This window comes from Thermobia domestica, chromosome 18, assembly GCF_964235325.1.
Source record: "Thermobia domestica chromosome 18, izTheDome1.hap1.1, whole genome shotgun sequence".
In the NCBI taxonomy this organism is placed as follows: Eukaryota; Metazoa; Arthropoda; class Insecta; order Zygentoma; family Lepismatidae; genus Thermobia; species Thermobia domestica.
The window spans coordinates 36,723,015-36,745,051 of record NC_137471.1 but is presented as its reverse complement, the minus strand read 5'-3'; the positions used below and the strand labels follow the sequence as shown (position 1 = coordinate 36,745,051).

Here is a 22,037-nt window from a genome sequence, read left to right as displayed (position 1 = left end):
GTTCGATTCCCGATTGGGGAGCCTTGAAATTTGAATGTGTCATAGTGTTTCGGATTGAACCACTGTAGGCGCATGTCTCATATAACATACGTACTGAAAAATCACTCTAACTCCAACCAACTATTTCCCTTTTAATGAAATGTTTACTTTAACGTCTCTTAATTACGCCCTCTAGGCTATAGGAGACTTACGCTTAACAAAAGTAAGCAGCTGTAAAAGACTTGGTGGTATGATAATGTGCGAGAAAAAGGAATAACATTTAAAAAAAACCCTAGGAAACGATGTTGTCCACCACAGATTCACATGGCGTGGAATCAAAGCTGAAACCCTAGCTCCAAGGAAGAGAACCCATCACTGAGGCACCGCCGCCCCTATTTGAGATATCATTCCATAATTTCCCTTAAAGAGCAGAAGAAACATTTGTCAGAGTGATGGGCGCAATATTCCAACTCGGGATCTCATGATAGCAAAGCAAAATTACTAATTTTATTGAACAAACAACACTCACACGATAGATTCACATAACTACAGGGTGGCGCGTATTGTATCTACCAACTTCAAATGAAAATACAAAGGTGTGTTATGCAAGTTTTAATGCAAAACTGTTATGGAATATAAGTATATGGACTGGCAATTTGTACACTGTACAACACTTGTCGAAGGAGCTCACTAAACTTTAAAAATAACGTCCTGTAAATGTCCGCCTTTTTCCTGGATGCACTGCTGCAGGCGACGTGGGAAGGCATTCATCACACGCATTAACGTATCCTGTGGAATGGAACTTATCACATGACGAATGGCAGTCTTCAGTTCGTCAATTGTCTTCACGCGATTGGCAAAGACCCTTTCCTTAACATATCCCCAGAGGAAGTAATCAGGAGCTGTTAAATCTGGGGAACGGGATGGCCATGAGACATCGCCAAATCGGGATATCACGCGGTTTGGAAATGTTTCTCTGAGTATAGACATACTTTGGCGTGCCGTGTGTGCCGTAGCACCGTCTTGCTGGAAATAAACGTTATTGATCACACCCCTTTCCTGCAATTCCGGAATGAGAAACGTCTGTAACATATGGCAGTAGCGGTCGGAATTTACAGTTGTTGCATGTCCGGCGTCATCCTCAAAAAAATAGGGACCAATAATGCCACACATTCCAACTGCACACCATACCACAACTTTTGGGCTACCTTGAGGCTTTTCATGTAATGAACGAGGATTCTCCTGAGACCAATACCGGAAGTTTTGCTTATTAACATACCCAGTCAGGTGGAAGATTGCTTCATCGGACATCAAAAGTTGTTGGAGGAACAGTGGATCTCGGTTAATCAACTCAAGAATGTTCTGGCAGTTATTGAGTCTGTTTTCCTTATCAATGGCTCTCAACTCTTGTACCACCTGCAGTTTATACGGATGGAACTTCAAATCACCCAGCAAACGACCCAATGAACGTCGTGTCAAATGTAATGTTCGTGCATGTCGCCGTGCTGAACGTTTGGGACTGCGTTCCATCGCTACGCGCACTCGTTCCAAGTTTACATTTGTTCGAACACTTCGTCCACGACCTGGTGATTTCCGGTTCACAACACTACCTGTGGCCCGCCACTGTCTCACCCATCTCAGAATACTGTGTCTCTCGGGTATAGCAACATGGCGATCATCACTGTTTCGTCGCAGTGCCCGCTGAGCCTCACTGACAGAACCGGTTCGGATAAAGGCTTCCACCGCCGCAATTCGCGTCTGCACAGACCACCGCTCCATGGTAAACTAATTGCCAGAGGCCCTGCTATTCAGTGCCGTAAGCATGCGCAGCATTCGTACGCGCATTTGATCAGGGTTGCCAACTGCAACTGGTAGATACAATACGCGCCACCTTGTACATGTCAATGCCCCGTCTAACGCAGTAGTTCCCGATTTCGGGAGAACATGACGAGCAAGCAAACAGGCGCAAACTACTGACAAAAATAAAGCGTGAACTAATGAATATACCACCTTACAATTTAATTTCTCTTCAATAGAATAAAAACAAAATTGATGAAAAATAATATTGCAGACTAATGATATGCAAAAGTCTTACTGGAAATAAACTGATGACATTAATAATAATAATAATAATAATAATAATAATAATAATAATAATAATAATAATAATAATAATAATAATAATAAATTAACAGTCGACTGAAAGTAGGGAATTCGTGCTTTTATTTAGTGAAAATCTTTTGTCGTCGCGAATTCTGTAGAGGAATTGGAAAGCACAAAATATATAAAACGATAAGTCATGCCTGTTGTGCTGTATGGTTGAGAAACATGGTCGCTTACTCTGAGGGAAGAACTGAATCAGACTGAAAGTATTTGAGAACAAGATCCTGAGACGAATATTCAGACCCAAGAGGAACGTGAATGGGGAATGGCGGAAACTTCATAACGACGAATTATATACTGTAATTCATACTGTTTACCAAACATTGTTAGGGTCATAAAATCTAGGAGGTCAGGTGGGCAGGTCATATAACCAGAATGGAAGAAAGTAGAAACGCTTTCAAAGTCTTGACTAGAAGACCAATCGGAAAACGACCATTAGGAAGACCTAGGCGCAGATGGGAGGACAATATTAAGAGGGATCTCGCAGAGGTTGGAATAAAAATAGAAACTGGTTCCAGTTGGCTAAGAATAGAAGTCAATGGAGAGCTTTTGTGCACGCGGCATAGAATCTTCGGACCCCATATGCCTATTAGTTAGTTAGTTGGTTTAATTAATTTATTATTATTATTATTATTATTATTATTATTATTATTATTATTATTATTAGCCTTATGAATCAGTGTATTTTACTTGATGTGTTAAATTTAGAAATATTTATTTTCAATCTGTAATAGCAGCTATATAGTGTCATTCTGAACTTTTTTCTTTCAATATTTTGTAAAATGTTTCAACTACACGGTAAATAATATATTTTTGTATTTTATACTATATACTTATTCTATATGGCATATCTTCTCTATATGCATTTTAATTATGCTTACTTTTTTTACTATTATAATTTTTGTATTTCCCAGTTTAAAACAGATACTGCATTTTTAATGTTATTTTTTCTGAATTAATTTTTTTTATCCATTTCACCTATTTTTGTATGATCAGTTGTATGTTGCTAGTACTATTTGCATGTGCCGTATGCTTGTTAAAACACTTTTTTTTTTCCTTTGGGGCACTTGTGGCTGTAATGCTGTTTGCTTCCAATAAATATATTTCAAATACTACTACTACTACTACTACTACTACTACTACTACTACTAATAATAATAATAATAATAATAATAATAATAATAATAATAATAATAATAATAATAATAATAATAGTAATAATAATAATAATGAACTGAAAATTCTATGCTTGGAAATCGCAGGTGTCTGCCAAAAAGGGTGTATTGGGCAGACAAGCGTGAAGGAAAGGGAGGCTTGAAGTAGGCTACGTAGAGTTTAGGAACGGGGACACCAAGTAAATAAGATTGGAGGCAACCTTTCCCTATCGAATTTCTTTGCACATAGTCCGGGATTCGACCCTCGTATGGGTCATATTGCTTCGATATTTTAAAATTGCAACAATTATTACAGAATCAATCAAGCAAACTGATTCATGTTAAATAATGTATCCCCTTGCTTTAACACAGATAAATGGGCCACCGCTGTCAAAAAGCGTGACGCATAACTATATTTACATTGCAAAAATTATCGGATCGCTTTTCCTCGTTTTTACCCTGTTAAAATTCTTTCATGTTCTGTATACAACGGAGGAGAATGCAACTTTTATGCGGCGCCGAATACAAGTCAAGTGGAAAAAAGAAAGAAAGAAAAAAAAACATATTCCATCATCACGGGTTCTCATATTGCTACCAGAAACACATCCTGTTTAACCGCCAGTTCTAGAGATCATAAATCATACACTGTGTTGAAGGAATAAACTTTTGCTATGGTTTATTTTTGAACGTAATCAAGTCACAAGACTGCAGTATTTTAATAGCGAATGGATTTACAAATACTTGTTTCTAAGAATATTTCTTAACATAACTCTAAGTAGTATAGTTTGTTTTGTAAAGATACGAAATACTGATTGATTTCCGAAGTTCCTTATGTAGTCATGTTGATATCACTGACCGCCTATTTGTCCTTCAGAAGCGTTTATCACACGTATAAGAAACATTCAAACACATAAAGAGACTGTATATATTTTTTCTAACAAGTACTGGTAAGACCACAAGTACGCCACTGTTTACAGTAAGGCCTGATAAAGGTATGCTTTTTAATGTATTTTATCCTTATAGCATTTCTACTAATCCTAAAAAATTGTTAGACTCCTTACATCTTATTTTATAAATCCTAAGGTTTAATATAATATTTATTGAAGTTCCTAAGTTCCAAGATTTTGTATTATAATTCTTATTGCATATTGTTAAGTTCCAATGTTATACCTGTAATCCTTAAAATCCCTAAAATTACTATTACTATTTTAAAATCTCTAAATTTGCTATTACTATTTTAAAATAGCTAAAATTACTATTATTATTTTAAAATCCCTAAAATTACTATTATTATTTTAAAGTATCTAAAATTACTATTACTATTTTAAAATCCCTAAAATTACTATTAGTATTTAAAATCCCTAAAATTACTATTACTATTTTAAAATCCCTAAAATTAAATTATAAACTTTCCTTTACACTGTTAAAAATATAATAAGTAAGGAACCCATAGTTGATTGAAGTGTATTTTTAATGTCTGCGAAATGAATGATGAGTATTAAGGAAATATAAAGTTCAAAAGGAATAAAAATAATTTATTGAAATAATTATCGTGGTAAGTTTTGGCGGTTATTAAAGTAATTTTTAACGAACTGGGACCGAAATACGTGTGTTACATATTTTATAAGTCCTAAAATTTTATTGAAGTCTGTAAACTTGAATATTGTTTACAATAACCCTTATAGGATTTTGTAACCCCTGATTTCTTTTTATCATCCTTATCATTTTGAAAGCCCTAATTTTTTAAATTGTAATCTTTATTGTATTTTGTAAATTCTATTTTTTCTTATAATGCTTACTGGATTTCGTACGCTCTAAATGTTTTACTATAATATTTGTTGCATTTTCAAAGCTCTTTTTTTTTAAAAAAAATATATATAATCGTTATTTTATTTTGTAGACTCTTTTTTAAAAATATCATTATTTGTATTCTATTTATGTATGTAAAGGTGACGAAAATCGAGTGGAAGCCTTCGAAATGTGGGTGTGGAGAAGAATGGAAAGAATTAGTTGGGTGGAGCGGAAAACGAATGAGAGAGTGTTAGAAATGGTGGGTGAGAAAAGAACACTTTTAGATATTATTAGGAAGAGGAAGAGAAACTGCTTGGGACATTGGCTAAGAAGAGATTGTATCATGAGGGACGTCCTAGAGGGTATGGTGGCGGGAAAGAGAGGGAGGGGGCGAAGGAGACTACAATTAATGGATGATATAAAAACAGAAAGATCATACGCGAATATGAAAAGGTCAGCGGAGGACTGTGAAGCATGGAAGCTTCTCAGCTGCGGCAAGTGACCTGCCAATAAAGGCAGAATACCTATGATGATGATGATGATGTATTCTATTTCGTAGCCCTAAACTAATAATTATTGGATTTTGTAAGCTCTTTTTTTCTAAATTATAATTATTATTGCATTAAGCCCTATATTTTTTATTAGGAGTAAGTGTAATGTTATCGAGTAGCTTTGAAAACTGCACCAAACGGATGACTGAGAATTGTTACATTTTATAATATTCCATATTACATTAACTATTAATACCTATGTCTACGTACGAATAAATTATTACTAGAAAAATATATAGTTAAACTTTAAAATGTTTAATATTTACCTTACAGATCGTGGGTTCCAATATGCGGGTGTAGAGAGTTCCTAAATTGCGGGTTTGGAATGACTATGGAAATTGAGAAAAAGATAGGCTGATCTTTGTGTGTTGTATGCGTTTCATTTCTTTTAGTAGCGAGTTTCTTATGCCCGATTTACTTTCTCTTGATAGGTTTGATACCAAATGATGAGGCAACTTTAAACCTCGTAACACAGACAATCAATAAGCATTAAAACTATTTAAAGACAAGGAGTTCATTTGTGGCTAAACGGTTAGTTTATGTGCATTTGGCATGTGAGACGCCGGTTCGATTTCCGGCCGGAGCTCATGAGGTCGGATTCAACCTTAATCAGTAGCTCCACATCTCATACAGTCTCGCTGCTGAAAGGAGCGCTACACTCAAGATCAAGTCAACTCAACTCTTACAATAACTATGTTTCGTCGTCATATAAAAATACGTACTTGTTATGACCTACAGTATATTTTTAAACATCAATTACACAATCCCAATAGTTTACCTTCTTCTCCGTGAAATTAGAGAAAGTCCAAAATTCGAGTACATTTAACCCTTTCACAGAGGAAGTCGACTTTTGTCGACAGCACCAAATTTCCTTAACATGCGAATGTCGACGATAGTCGACGTGTTAAACTTTGTTTGTCCGTATCTTGGCTTTGTCGAGAATAGTCGCCAAAGTTGTACCGTTCATTTTTGTTTGTGTTCTATTGTTTTCGATAAACAATAGAAATCACACAGAAAACCTTTCGCGACTACAATCGACAAACCCAAGATACAGACAAATTTTAACACGTCGACTATAATCGACATTCGCAGGTTAGGGATTTTTTTTTCCGTCGCCTTCCACAGTGAAAGGGTTAAAAGTGATTTTATTCTTTCTGCATTTATACGGGTATTAAATAAAATATATATACATTTTTTTAATTTTATCACTGTAGTAGAATATGTTATCACTGTAGTATCACTGTATTAGAAAAGTTTCATATTTACTTTAAGAAGTTTCGGCTTCTGAACATTCCTCTGTTCCAAATCCAATATACCTCCTCGGATTGTATTATTGAGCAGAATAAGGAGTCTATTTTAGCAAAATTAGGAGTTGCTATTTCATAATCGGGATATACAGTTCGCAATATCGATATATAGAGCACCTAGCTTTGGTGCCTGGGGTTTCTGGTTTGATCTCCGGCCTTTCAAAAGTTGAATTTTTTTGACACCTTTTAGTAGTTAGGTATCTCTCAACAGAAACATATGGAGGAATTTATTTTAGAGCAGGTCAAAATCTTTTCGGGGGTTCAAATTCAATATGGAGGACAAAATTATATTAAAATTTGTATACCCCTAAAATTACACTAAATTTACAGAAAAGTCGTATTTCGGTGGGGGTTCCAAATCCTAAAATCTCACTCTCCCGGGCGTCTTCGTCTCAGTGATGTAGTTCTTACGGTAGTGTTTCCGAACTTCGCTCCAACTGAACCGATACACGCTATAACAAAAGAGAATGAAAGGAGATGGTGTCAGCTGTAATGTAAGTTTGGTTTATTATAACATAATATTTAGCTTTCCGTTGTTTTGCTCTTGTTAGTTTCATCTTTTGTTTTTGTTAGTTTAAGCTTTGTTTTTGTTCCTTCAACTATTTATTTTCTTTTGGGTTTAGTATTTGTTTTGTTTTACTTCTTATTTTGCCTTGTTTCAGTTCAATACCAGAGGGCAATATAAGGTCAGGCAACACACGTGTTTCATGCTAACTTTCACGTCATTCCTCTTATCAACGTCATTATAACTAAGAGAAAATCCTAGCGGGAGATAGAGGGATTCAATGGAATTTAGTATTTCCTTTCAATATGGAGGCTATACAGGGCAAGCCAAAATGATAGACCCGATTTCAGAAATTTACTAAGTACAAGACCGAAATGGCACAAAACCTAAAACTCATTTGGCAGCAAAAGACCTAAATGGCACAAGACCTAAAAATCATTTGGTGGTATAGGACTTAAAACTCATTGGGCAGTACAAGATCTAATCGGCACAAGACCTAAAAATCATTTGGCAGCACAAGATCTAAACAGCACAAGACCTAAAAAATCATTTGGCAGCATAAGACCTAAAACTCATTTGGCAGCACAAGATCTAAACGGCACAAGACCTAAAAATCATTTGGTAGCACAAGACCTAAACGGCACAAGACCTAAAAATCATTTGGCAGCACAAGATCTAAACGGCACAAGACCTAAAAATCGTTTGGCAGCACAAGACATAAAAACCATTTGGCAGCATAAGACCTAAAACTCATTTGGCAGCACAAGATCTAAACGGCATAAGACCTAAAAATTATTTGGCAGCAAAAGACCTAAAAATCATTTGGCAGCACAAGACCTAAAAATCATTTGGCAGCATAAGACCTAAAACTCATTTGGCAGCACAAGATCTAAACGGCACAAGACCTAAAAATCATTTGGCAGCACAAGATCTAAACAGCACAAGACCTAAAAATCATTTGGCAGCATAAGATCTAAAACTCATTTGGCAGCACAAGAGCTAAACGGCACAAGACCTAAAAATCATTTGGCAGCACAAGATCTGAACGGCACAAGACCTAAAAATTACTTGCCGGCACAAGATCTAAAAATTATTTGCCGGCACATAAACGGCATAAGACCTAAAATTTAGGGCTAGTGCCCATATTTTTGGGTCTTATGAACGTTATCCCTAAGAGTCAGCAGCGATCATAAAATGAATTGATGATGTTAATCGCAACATACTACAAAAAGGTTTGGCACGTGATAGAGATGTAAAACTTATGCCATACTACCCAAGGTGTTCACATAAAACACTATTGTGTTATGTTTGAAGAAAACTTCGATAGTTTACATGTCTCAGAACATGTGTCCCAATAACGTATGTTTATTAAGGTACAAAGAATACATTTCTGAAATCGGGTCCTTTGTTTTGACCTACCCTGTATAATTCGGAACTTTCTGTTTAAAATAGGATTAGAACTACTATTCGAATTTATGTCCCAAGTAAGTGCGATTTTCACCAGACGAGATGAGACAATATTTTCCTGTCGATATGCGAGACGAGACTGAGGTCTTACGGTAGGAACAGATACACTTTCCAAGACGACATAGCCTAGAATCTCGAATCGTAGCGATTCTAGAAGCAAGCACTCCTAACGAAAATTGAGTCCAATGTTGATAGGAAGTCGGATGTGGTGCTGTACAGGGTCTCTGAGAAATCCCTGTATCTCTAGATTTGAGAACCACACAGAGCAGTACTTCTGTAATTTTAATTATGGTATTGGTAACAGTGCTTTCATGGTCATAGGCAATACTATCTGGTATGGAAGGTTGCCAACTCCGGAAAATAAAAAAATCTCGGCTCCTAATGAAAATTCCCAGTGATATAGGTCTAACGAGGGAACCTCTTCAAGTGTAACTCTGACTTCGAGTCGAGACTATGGCCGTTCGATACCTTGTCCCAAAAGAACATAACACGAGAAGGGATACATTCTCGATCGCAACCGTTGCGAAGATATAAGTGTGAAAAGTTAGAAATTGAGCTCCATACTATATATTACAAAGTCAGATTTTTTCGGAAACGGTCGGGTAAGGAAACTCAGCGAATATACACCAAATTTGTGTGGAGAGCCCAGCACCTTTTGAATGAAAAATTTGTGTCTCTGGGGCAATCGCAGGGTGCCAGGTAGAGTCCAACTCAAAATTTGCAAATGGAACCGGGTGTCAAGTAGCATATTTTATGAAAGCTACTGTTAAATAAAAGAAGATAGAACAAATCTCAACTCTCTGCGATAACCCTGTGCAAACGGGCAACTGGTCAAAATGTCAATACAAATAATGAAATTAAATGAAATAGAGTTTTACGTCCTACGATTATGCCGGTTAGGTTAAAGGAAACAGTGATGATGAGCAATGAATGAAATGGTGGAATGAAGAAAGTGGGAGGAAACGGGAGAACCTCGAGGAAATCCACGCACATAGTGTTTGTCCACCACAAAATTCACTTGGCGGCGGCTGGGATCGAACCCAGGACCCCAAGCACCAGAGGTGAACGCTCTACCACTGAGCTACCGCGGCCCCCAAGTTGTCAATCAGAAAATATATAGCCACGCTTCTAAATCCGTTAAGTTGCTACAATAACAAAACAGAAAAGAACGTTTAAAAGTGTACGGTATTGAAGTGAAGCAAATTCCTGCAGAGTTTCTCTATCAAAAGCACCCTCCGGTATATTTTATTTCTGCACCATTATTCCAGTTTTCTCCAACCGCACTCCTCTCCAAGTTGCCTCACAGTTTCAAGGTCACTCCTTTTCGTCTTTACCATCATGTTTCTCGTTCATCAAATCTCCCGATAAAAGTTTCACAGCAATCTATGAATTTGGGGTCCATATGCGCCAATCACATACCGTTGCCTTTTGACCTTCTCACCCTCCATGACTTTTGCGATTGACAATGTATCCTTTCTCTTCTAGGACACGAAATCCAATGGTCATGGTTATTCTATGGTCCATTGGTCACTCGAAGTCACCCTTATACTTGGATAAGGTCTTATGCGACTCTGTGAGAGACTGCAGCAGTTTGCTTTACTTCAAACCCTTGCACTTTTAAACGTGTTTTTCTGTTTTGTTATTGTCGCAACTTAACGGATTTAGAAGCGGGCCTAGATTTTCCGAGGTAGGTTGTATTGACATTTTGAGCAGTTGCCCGTTTGCACAGGGTCGGCCATAGTCTCGACTCGAAGTCAGAGTTACACTTGGATAGGTTTCCTCGTAAGTGTGAAGTATCTCTGTTCGGACCCACTCATGGAAAATCATCGAAACAGATGAAAAAAAAAAAAAAAAGGATATTAATTTTTACGTGACAATTATGGATTTAGAAAATGAAATTTATTCTTTAAACTCATACTTTAACTACAGAAAATTCCTTTAAGAAGTCCTTTTTCACTCTCAAAAGTTTATAAAATTCCTTGCAAGTAAATTTCAAATTTTCATTGATACAGTTCCTGTCATCTCTTTAAAATTATCTAAACTGATGGACACAATATATTAATCGTTGATAGACATTGAAAGGTGATAGTTTTGCATTTACAGAATGAAAGTTACTTTTTAAATCTAAACTTCGAACTAGATGAAATTGCTTCGAACTAGATACAAATTTGAAAAACGGGTCATAAAGGGACTGGTACGAAGTTTGTACCGATCACCGGCTTTAATCAAAATAACAGCAATATATCCGACATTCTTCTTGTTCACCTCAACCATAGGTTGGTGGGCATCATGGAAATGTTAAAACTTTTCTCTCGCTTGGGAGAGCTGTTTTATACTTTGATAAGACCTCTTCTTCGTAACTGCATCTACATATTCTATCTTTGGTCTTCCTCTTCCTGGTTTTCCTTCTGCCTTTCCTTCTATTAGCACGGTGATCCAATCGGAGTGCCGAATAAGATGGCCAAGCATGCTGTTTCTTCTTTTTCCTATTATCTTCACGATCTCTCGTTCTTCGTTAGCTTCCCTTAGTACGTCTTCATTCCTTTTAATTTCGGTCCATGATATGCGTAGCATTCTGCACCAACACCATATTTCAAATGCTTCCAGCTTGGATATTTCAGCTTTTCTCAATGTCCACATCTCTGATCCGTAAAGCGCCACGCTCCATACCTCAGGGTCTTAATAAATCGTTTACGAACGTCCAATAACACATTTCTTGATGTTAGTAGTCCTCTTTTCCTATTGAATGTTTGTTTAGCCTGCGCTGTTCTTACGTCTTGCCAGTGAAAACCCACGATCCTAGCAGTAAGGTATCCGTGGGTTAAAAGTTACATGGAACTTCTACCAGGCTGCTGGATAGGGCTTTTTTTTCAACATCTCTATCCCCATTGTAATTATCGCAATGAAGCCTGGGCTTCACCATTGAACACCACAACAGTCAACTCATTGTGGGGAATAATCAAGTCTTTCATAGCCGGAACGCGAAGTGTTTCTTCCAGACCTGTTTTTTTGGGGAGCACTGCCTATACGTCTATAATATAATAATAAATAGAATAGTATCAGCAGTGCCCCCCGGAATAATAAGTGGCCCCCCCGGAACGCTATTTCTGAAAGAAACACTAAACGCGACAGACGAAGACTGTTAAAGTAGAGGAAGAATTTCGAATGATAACTCCTTAGGTCCTCCACAGCACATGGAGACACATGAAGTGTGGCTTCTTAAAAAAGAAACATACTCATGCTAGTTTCACGTCTTGTCTGGAGAAGGCACCGTGGCTCACTAATAGGGCACTCACCTCTGGTGCGTGGAGTTGCGTTTTCGATCCCCGACCAAGTAAGTTTGCGGTGGATCAGAGCCGTGCCAGCGCCCGGGGCGAGAGTATACGACGGCGCCCCCATACATACATTCCAAGCAATTTTTCCTATCTTTTTTCATTTTCTCTCTTGAATTTTTCGCCCCCTTACTTCGGCGCCCGGAGGCGCCACCCCGCTCGCCCCCCCCACGACACGGCCATGCGGTGGATACTATCTTGTCCGGGTTTTCTGGCAGTACTCCTGTTTCCTCCAATATTCTCATTCCACTAATTCTTCCAACATCATTCGTCTTTGTTAGCCTTAAGGACATAAAACGTGGGACGTTAAACTGAAATATTTTATTTTTTATTCTCGTTCTCGAATTTGAAGATACGCTTCTCGTACGGACTCTCGTCTCATTTTCGAGACGAGACAAGAAGTTTCTTCCGCCTATTAAAACTTGTTGATTAATCAGTTCTCATTAGAATATTAGAAGACTAGTTTAGGTTTTGGAAGTCTATTGTTACTGGCGTATTTAGGGGGGACTTTCCGGGATTAAGCCTCCCCCCCCGAAATTTTATTTACTATATTAAAGTAAATGGAACATCTTGCAGAATTTTTACATTTCAAGGACTAAAGTTAGCAATGCCCCCCCCCCTCCCGATACAAAATCATAAATACGCCACTATCTATTGTAGTTACACTTTGCGAAACAAAACTCACTTGGTTTTAACCAAAAAAAAAGAAAAAAAAAGAAAAAAAAAGAAAAAAAAACGAAATTAAATCAACAAACACGAGACTTCAGGAAAGAAATCACCACTGAGAAAAGATAAAGAATGACATTAGTTTATCCACTTAAAGATTACATCACGTTTTTCTTACAGTCCATTTCAATTGTGGCTTCTCTTTTACAAGATCTTATGATGCTGTGTAAACATTTAGAAGTTGCCAAGACCGCGATCCAGCTATCAAAAACCTTTTTCTTTTTCTCGTAGTGTTTGGGAACGGGTCCAGTTGCAGGAGATCAAAGTTTTATGAGACATTGACCATTAGCTACCGGATTATTTTTGTTAAGAAAAAGGGCTTTCAAAAGAAAGATAAAATAAATTCTTCCGAAAGTTACTTTTCCCCAAAAACTTACGTCATTACCCATGGAACAACATGTACTACAATGAAATTGAAACTTTCTTCTAAATTGCATATTATAATGTTTGAATTATCATATCGAAACCTCACAAAATTTATTTCTTCTGAGCTTCTTCGTCGCTAAGTGGTTAGCGTACGTGCCTTTGGCGTGGGAGACCCGGTTTTGATTTCCGACTGGAGCTCATACGGTTCGGATTCCACGTTAATCAGTAGGTCCACGCCTCCAATAGCCTCGCTGCTGAAAAGGACGTTAAACTCAAAATTAACTCAACTTTATTTCTTGTGAAATATTTTGTACATCTAATAAAACAAGAAATAGTATTACTTTTGAATCACATTAAGAAATTCGCTTTGTGTAGCGTGATATTTTCATAATATTGAAACTGGAAGTGATAGTTGATATGTTTCAGTAGAGGGGTTACAATGGAGACGAAATATATATATTGTTGGGACCAGTGGCGTATTTAAGGGGGTTTCCGGGCTTAAGCCCCCCTCTGAAATCTTACTTACTACAGTAAAGTAAATGAAATATCTTGCAGAATTTTCACATTTCCAGGTAAAGCCACCCCCTCCGAAAGTTAGCAAAGCCTCCCCCGAAACAAAATCGTAAATACGCCACTGGTTGGGACCCTTAATTGATTGCAGAAGATCGCTTTTTCCCTATCTGTTACCGTTTCTGCTTCTCTGGCAGTCCACATTGAAAGCGGAAGAGGCTGATTTCTGTCACTTCAGGCCTGAACAGATTGTTATAACGAAAGATGTCAAGTATTCTTAGAACACTGAATCGATTTCAAACAATTGCTTCTAGCTGTCATATCACTTTTGATCTATGTAAACAGGTCGCAAAATTTCATAGTCAGACGCACTCGCTAATCCAAAAATGATGGTAGCAGTATATCTCTCACGTACAAATTATGGGAGATCTCCCACGTGTTTTCTCTTTATGTTTCGACTTTTCTGTCACTCAGTGACAATTATTTTCGTGCGAAACAGAAACTGCACAGCCCTGTGAGTTCAGGCAGAACAGAAACCATTCCTACTGAACACTAGTCGCCAGCTCTAAATTTCTAGTCATCAATAGCGACCGGAAATTCTGTACCCTGTATGTAGATAAATATAGACTGAAATAGTGTGACGTCACATCTTTTTCGTTGCCATGGTAATCGCCATTTTATTTTCTATACGAACACGAGCGAAGGCTGAGAAATAACGCATAAATGGTGATATGTTATGTATTTGATTGTAAGCATTAATGTAATTGAGCAGAAATGGAACAAGCAATATCCTAGAATTCTTTACTAAAGATTTTCGATATTAAGTAGGCAACATAAAATTCTTAATCGTAAACGTAAAATTACTAAGGCAAAATAACTGAGCAAATATGATTCGATCAGAACACACAATTTAATATTACATGATACAGACAAATCAACACGATCTTTACATAAGGTTTGTTCCCCTTCTGTGCAATACATCGAGGCATTTATATTAACAAATAATGGATACAAACTTACCTCAACTTCAGTTCTTCATGTCTGCCTCCACTCTGCCTTTTAAATATTTAAATTCACCATCATACATTACAGAAGACACGTTATTTGATTCAAGAGCATTTTCGCCTTTTTCCACCAACTTTACTTCGTTCTCAAAGTATTTAAAAATTCTAAATAATTTCACAGCCATTGTTTACTCAACACCTCATTTACACACTCACGTTTGTATAGAAAACAAAATGGCGATCACCATGGTAACGGAGAGGAAATGACGTCACCACTATTTCAGTCTATTGGAGGGGTAAGTTGTTTTGGATTTGTAATGCTTCCGGTTTTAGTACAAAGTTAAAGATGGAGAAGAAACGTATTTTTAGGGTGCTTAATCGGTTTCAGTAAATTCCTTCTTCGCTATCAATTACCGTTCTACTCGATAGTAGTTAATGTTAAAACCGGAAATTGTTTATTTGCACCGCTTCCAGTGAATTGATAACCCCATCAACAATTTCCGTTTGTGTTCGTGATAGATAACATTATGCTCTTGTGCTTTCTTGTGGCTCTCCCAGGTGTTCCTATAATTCCACCAATGTTTTAAATAATGTAAATAATAACGATCATTAATAATTCGAATGCTTTATCAGACAACGTTCATTTCAGTGATGTATGGTCAGAACAGCAACCCCATCGGCTATTTTTTCTCTCTAAATCAAAGCTCGCTACCTGTTAATTCAAGTACGTTATTAATTGCCCTATGATTCTAGTCAAGCACAGCTCCTTCGTGGCTAAGCGGTTAGCGTTTGGCGTGGGAGACCCGGGTTCGATTCCCGGCGATAACTTATGTCGTACAGATTCCACGTTAATCATTAGGTCCACGTCTCCTATAGCCTCGCTGCTGAAAGGGACATTAAACTCAACATTAACTCATTCTAATCAAGCTCCAAACCCATTGGGAATTGAACTCGGGATCATTTGCTAATTAGGGAGTGCAATTTGAAATGAATATGTTGCTACATACAGCTTTACAGGTTTGAAGTAAATTTATTGAATTTTTCAGTAAAACAATATATTTCGAAACATTAAAAATAAATGGAGAATAAAATGAGGAAGTTTTTTTCTGCCTTTTAAAAAATAGGTTCACATAAGTTTATGTCAAGAAGGGTTAATTAACCAGGAAACAATATTGCCTTTAAAATTCCAGCTCTAAACATTCTTTAAAGCTATTCAGTTCAAGTTAACTCACAAAACTTCGTCTACAGATTATTTTCTTTGGAACAAGAACAGAGAAAAAAAGGAAAAAGAAACATAAAGAAAAAATTACATGAAACTACATTATACGGGGATTTGGTTGTCTCGGCGTTAGCTCTATCGAATCCTCCAGTCTTGTAAAGTTCTTTCATTCTTTTTAGCCTGGAAATATATCTATAAAAGGAAAATCTATTTCTTCAGTAGTAGTTGAGCAAGGATTCGAAGAACTCCTACTCACACCGACACACAAAGAAACAAAACGAACTCCAGCTTGAACTCTGTTTTTTTACTTTGAACAACGTGGTGAGAGAACTCACACAAACTTCTTTCTCTGCATAAAACTTTTACTTTAAAAGTTCACTGATGAATTAATGTTTCCTCGAAAAGTGGTAACGCAGTCGAAAAAAATTACTTACTCAAGTATGCAAATACGATAGCACACATTTTTCATTCAAGTACAAAGAAAGTGGAAGTTGGTTGCAGATGGATAAGATGTAAAGTTTGTATGACCAAGTACATCTACAATGCGATGTAGCTATACACGCACCATTGGGTTTATTCATGCTGACGGGAAGTTGAATTGGGAAGAAAATGTGAATGATCAAGAGACGCATAAAAGTGGAAACATCGGTATTTTCCGGTGCATAAACTGTATTTGTGACCCCCTAAAATAGATATGGAAACTAGGATATGTCTTATGCAACTGTAGTTGCATATAATCGCTTCTCATTTCGGCCGTTCTTAGTGTATTTTCCAAATATTTTTTTCCTCAGCCTAATCACTGTAATGTCTGGGTTGTTACTTCACATATATACAGACTTAAAGAAGAAAGATAGTTTACCATTAACAATGTTACATGTGTAAAATGAAATGATCGGCTCCGGTGAACATAACGCTAAGCGCCACTTCCGATAAAATTGAATTGTTAGGTGGAATAGGCTGTGATCGAACTACAGAAGAGTATGTAGGTAGTTTTGTTTCATAACTTTACCTGCAGAAGGCGGGAGAAGCTGATTTGGTATGTGTCATTGCATTGCATTGCATAGGAATGGTCAACCCTCTTTCCCAGTTTGCTAGAAAATTAGAAAGTGTGACGTACCATTATGTTCGCCCATGTCGCTCAAACATCTGTCGCATTTTTTAACGAATTTTCGACGATGAGTGTACAATCATAAAAGATTCGTAGGAGATTTAGATTATATCCATACAAAATGTGTCTGAAGGTAGTTTTTGTGTGTGAGCTAAAGAGGTTTACAATAAACAAACGAAAAACAAAGGAAACGAATTTTTTTCAGTGTTACGTCTCAGGTTTATGTCCTGCAGACTAGAGAAACCTGATGATTAATAAAGACGAATGATTATGAAATAAATGCTGGAATGAAAATACGGGAGGAAATAAAAGAACCTTAAAAATACCCACGCGAATTTTGTGATTAAATAATTGCATATAATAGCATAACACGTAATCATTCACAGGGCATATCAGTTTGCATGGGTATTATTAATTCTTACGCAATTATTTGGGTAAATGCCCTACGGTAATAACAATTAAGAACGTCTTAGGGAATCATTTAAATTAAGAAAAACGAAGGACTATTCTTATGCTGTGCCCAACTATCATCGTCTAGGTAGTTCCCTCACCACATCAACTCGCCTCCTATAGACCATGTCACCGACTTCGGTAGGAGATATTAGAGCTGGTGCTAACGGACCTTCTTCGTGAACTAATAGACTCTACCTGTAACTTTCAAAAAATGACATTCGTATTATTAATCTGCAACTTATAATTATTACATAAGAAAACACTTTATAAAAGAACAATCATTTTTGTACCCATTATATTTTTGTCATATATTCTAAATCTATGTAGCAGTGGATATAAGTAATCGCTGTTAGATAACTGGGCTGTTATTTGTAATCAGGATCGATTTGTAATGAAGAAACTTCATTTTGGACATGTCATTAAACTGTTCGCGGTTACACAAAGAGTCGGTAACAATACACATATACATATATTTGCTCGTTTGTGTGCTTGATACATAATACGTAAGGAGAGCAGAAGTTGTGTTTATTTATTTGTAAGCAGTTATAAACATGGAACTATTTGGGAAGCGGAGGAAACTACTTGGCCCAAGATTACCACATAGTTGGGTTGTAGGAAAATAACAAACATTTGTGTTCTGAACATGGCTGCAGCTGTACAGAAACGTTCTCCTAACCTCACCTAGCTTAACCCTTTCCATATAACTTCACCCCGAGGCAACGAAAGGAAACAGAAAATCTGTGAATTTAAAGTAAAAATTGAATATTTGGAGTATGTTTAGTACAAGGGGTCCACAAAGAAAATTTACAGGAGAAATGAATGGTGTAAGTACTTAGACGTAACATAACGTAACCAAATCTAACCTAATCTAATATAAACTAACCTAAGCTAACCTGAACTAACCTAATATTAGTAGAAATAAGCGAAATTCTATCATTTTTGGGAAAATTATGCGGGACACCTACACTAATATAACATAAACTAAACTAAGCTAAACTAACCTAACCTAACCTAACCTACCCTAAACTAACCGAATGTTAACAGAAATTACCAAAATTGTAACATTTTTTAGAGGAAAGAGCTGGAACCCTTCTGCTAAACTTAGGCCGAATATTTTAAAATTTTCGTAGCTTTTATTACGTGTTTTTGTTGAAAACCAGGGCAACGATCAACTTCGGTATAAATGCCTTTTGGACATATATATTACAGAATGTATGTTATACTTTGGAGCATATCATAAATATTTCTCGGGATATAGTATACATGAAGCTGCATCAGTTCCCGAAGGAGTAGGACGCTCCTACTTTTAGGGATTATTCATTGAGCATGTACGAACTTACAAAGGGGGTAACAAAGCGACTTTTATTTACTTATCGACTGATACGGAAATAAAAAAAGAACGTACCTGTACTTTATATCTGCTTGTGTAGTGCCCTTGTACTTTATCTATGACTATGTGTGTGTGTGTGGGGGGGGGGGGGAATTTAACGCATACCGCATGCCTTGTGCACATGAAAACTTCTTACTATAGCACTATGTGGAAAATTTATGGTATTTCATGTAGAAGTGGTAATAGAACACAGAAGAAACGCAGATCAGAGGGTTCTCATGTATACTATTACCATTTCTCGAATTGTGATTAATGTTATACTATGGAGATGAAAACATTTCTCGTGTTGTGATTACTTACCCCATGTAGGATCGTAGAAAGGGATAGAAGACATTCTATGCACTCCCGTGACAAGATGAAACACATCATGTCCAAAGCTTTTCTAGCTAATTATTAACTATAGCCTCGTTATCTGAATTAATATGCAAGAATAGTACACGAGAGCCAGTGTACACTTCTTGGGTTTAATAGAAAACTAATTCACTAATAAAAACAACTAGGTTACTAATCTTCAACGCTGTCCCTAATAATGGAAAATAATAGAGTCCTTTCTTTCTTTCTTTTCCTATTGAAAATAGAATGTATGTGTTTTATTGGCATGATAATGAGGCCATCCGCCCAGAAAACCTGTTTTACTTATCTATGTGCGAAGTTTAACCTTCCTATAAAATGGATGGAATTTTTTTGGGGAAATGATGATATTCCGCATATGATTTCTTTATATATTAGAATATAATCTTCGATTACAGTTAAAAAACAAGTTCAGGTGCAGGTCAAGTTTACGCATCATGTTTTCCAAAATTTAAGATAAAACTCAATACTCTGCATGGAAAGATATGGTTTAAGGAACAATTCTATTAGCAGGCGGCAGAATTAAATACAGAGTAATACCTTTGTATTTTACGTTTACAAGTGTAGGGTAACTAGTGTAAAATTATCACAAGTGCTTTACGAGTGCTAAATAAGGTGTATATGGAAGGTAACGGTATTATATACTATTTTCCACCGATGAAGTACTTCTACTCACCGTACAAAAGCTGTATTTTATATTTACAAGTGAATCGTTATTAATGTGAAACCAGTACAATATATTGTTATTGAAACTCATATCATTGCGAAAACTTACTTGTGTTCACTACCCTCGCCTACGCTTATACTCTATACGGCTAACACCCTCGCGACTCACTTAGATAGCACGTTTTAGTGACCACCTAACACAGGTTGGTTTGTGTTTTTGCATTGTAGCTTTTATGCCATACACCCGGGAACTCTACTTACAAGCAAGTCGTAAAAGTTTTTAATTTTTCAACAATTATTTTTGGTGGCCATCTTGAATTTAATCTATGTTAATTAAGTAAAGTAACGCCATGTTGTCGAGCACAAATCTTTTAGAGGACAATAAAAAGATAATTAATGAAAAAAGAAATATGATTTTCCATTCGATTTAAACTATTCGCTGGGCAAAACAATACGTGTGTTGTCAAAATTGTTAACGGGTAAGTTTCGCCACTATCCACTTGGCTTCATCTACTGATAGTGTCTGATAAAGTGGATAGTGGCGAAACTGTTTACACGTTAACAATTTTGACAACAAACATACTGTTTTGTCCAGCGAATAGTTTAAATCAGATTTAAGTCTAGTAAAGCAAATGGAAAATAATGTTTCATTTTCAACAATTATTTCGAGTGCTGCGCCCAACTTGTCCTGTACGCAAGTTCAAATATATATATTTTACGTTTTAACAAGTGAAATGTGCTATATAATTGATTGAAAAAATATTCCCTAATCACTGTAATATATTATGCAATTATTCATGTTAAATTGTATGCAATGAGGACAAACATGCACTAACTAACTAACTAACTCTATGGCCTATGGAACCCGGAGGTTCAATGCCGCGTTCACAAAAGCTCTCCACTGATTTCTATTCTTAGCTAACTGCATCCAGTTAGCTAACTGTAAACATACACTACTAAATACAAAGAACTTGCATAAATAGCGAATTGATCCCTGAAAATACTTATGATATTGTCCGTTTTATATCCCTATATAGAAAAGAATCTGAAGCATGGCTATAGGCTACACCGTTGAAAAGTATTGGTACTTCTTTGGACAGCAACACTTTTCAAATTTGTGTCGCTTTACGTCTCGGTTTAAATATCTGTCACAGTTTCAAGAACAGTTCTATGAAAAAAGCTTTATATGTATTAAGCTGCTCTAGGAGTGGAGGTCGAATTTCTCGTAATGCAGAGCTAAATAATATAACAAGACGACCTCTTGCCAGTATTGATGTTCCAAGTATTTTAGAATCAACTGGAATGTCTCGAGATGATGGGAAACGACCAGATGGAGTGATATTAACCTTTTCAAAAAAAAAAAAAAAAAAAAAAAAAGGGGGGGGGAACGACTGGTATGAGACATTACATGTGTAGACACACTTGCACCTTTTCATTTACCTTCAACATACAAAGAGGTAGAAATGCTGCTGAGACAGTCTGTAAGCGAAAACACACGAAATATTCCAAACTAAAGGAAGATGATATTTTCATCGCTTATGCTACTGAAACCATGGGAGTTTTTAACCAGGACGCCAGAGAATTCATAAAGAAAATTGGGTCAAAATTAAGTCTCAAGAGATGCGAGCAGATCCGAGAAATGGACATGTTGATTATTATTATTATTATTATTATTATTATTATTATTATTATTATTATTATTATTATTATTATTATTATTATTATTATTTTAGTGCATTAGTTTGCAATACAGCGAGGTAGTGCGGTTAACGTTTTAAGGCTCCGTCATACAAGCGAGAAAACTTAAAACCGAGGAACAGGGGTAAAAAGGGCGTGATTTTTGAGATGTTATTTGCGTGGCTTTTACCACTGACGTAGCAGGTACGTCACGAGATTGACAGATTCTCTCAAGCCAAAATCCCTTGCACCGCCGCAATGGTCAGAATCCGAGTCAGGAAATAGTCCGTACATTCTACACGTTGAAGCCAACGGCTC

At 36.6% G+C, this 22,037-nt stretch overlaps 1 protein-coding gene across 1 annotated transcript in view; it reads right to left on the bottom strand.

Annotated features, from left to right (window-relative positions):
- LOC145676155 (23 kDa integral membrane protein-like) overlaps window positions 1-19,577 on the bottom strand; it is a 116,109-nt gene extending 96,532 nt beyond the window's left edge. The window contains exon 1 of the mRNA XM_081747058.1: window positions 19,326-19,577. Coding sequence (XP_081603184.1) covers window positions 19,326-19,394 — 69 coding nt within the window. The 5' untranslated portion in view covers window positions 19,395-19,577. The remainder of the gene's footprint in view (window positions 1-19,325) is intronic.
- Between the last annotated feature and the right edge of the window lie 2,460 nt (window positions 19,578-22,037).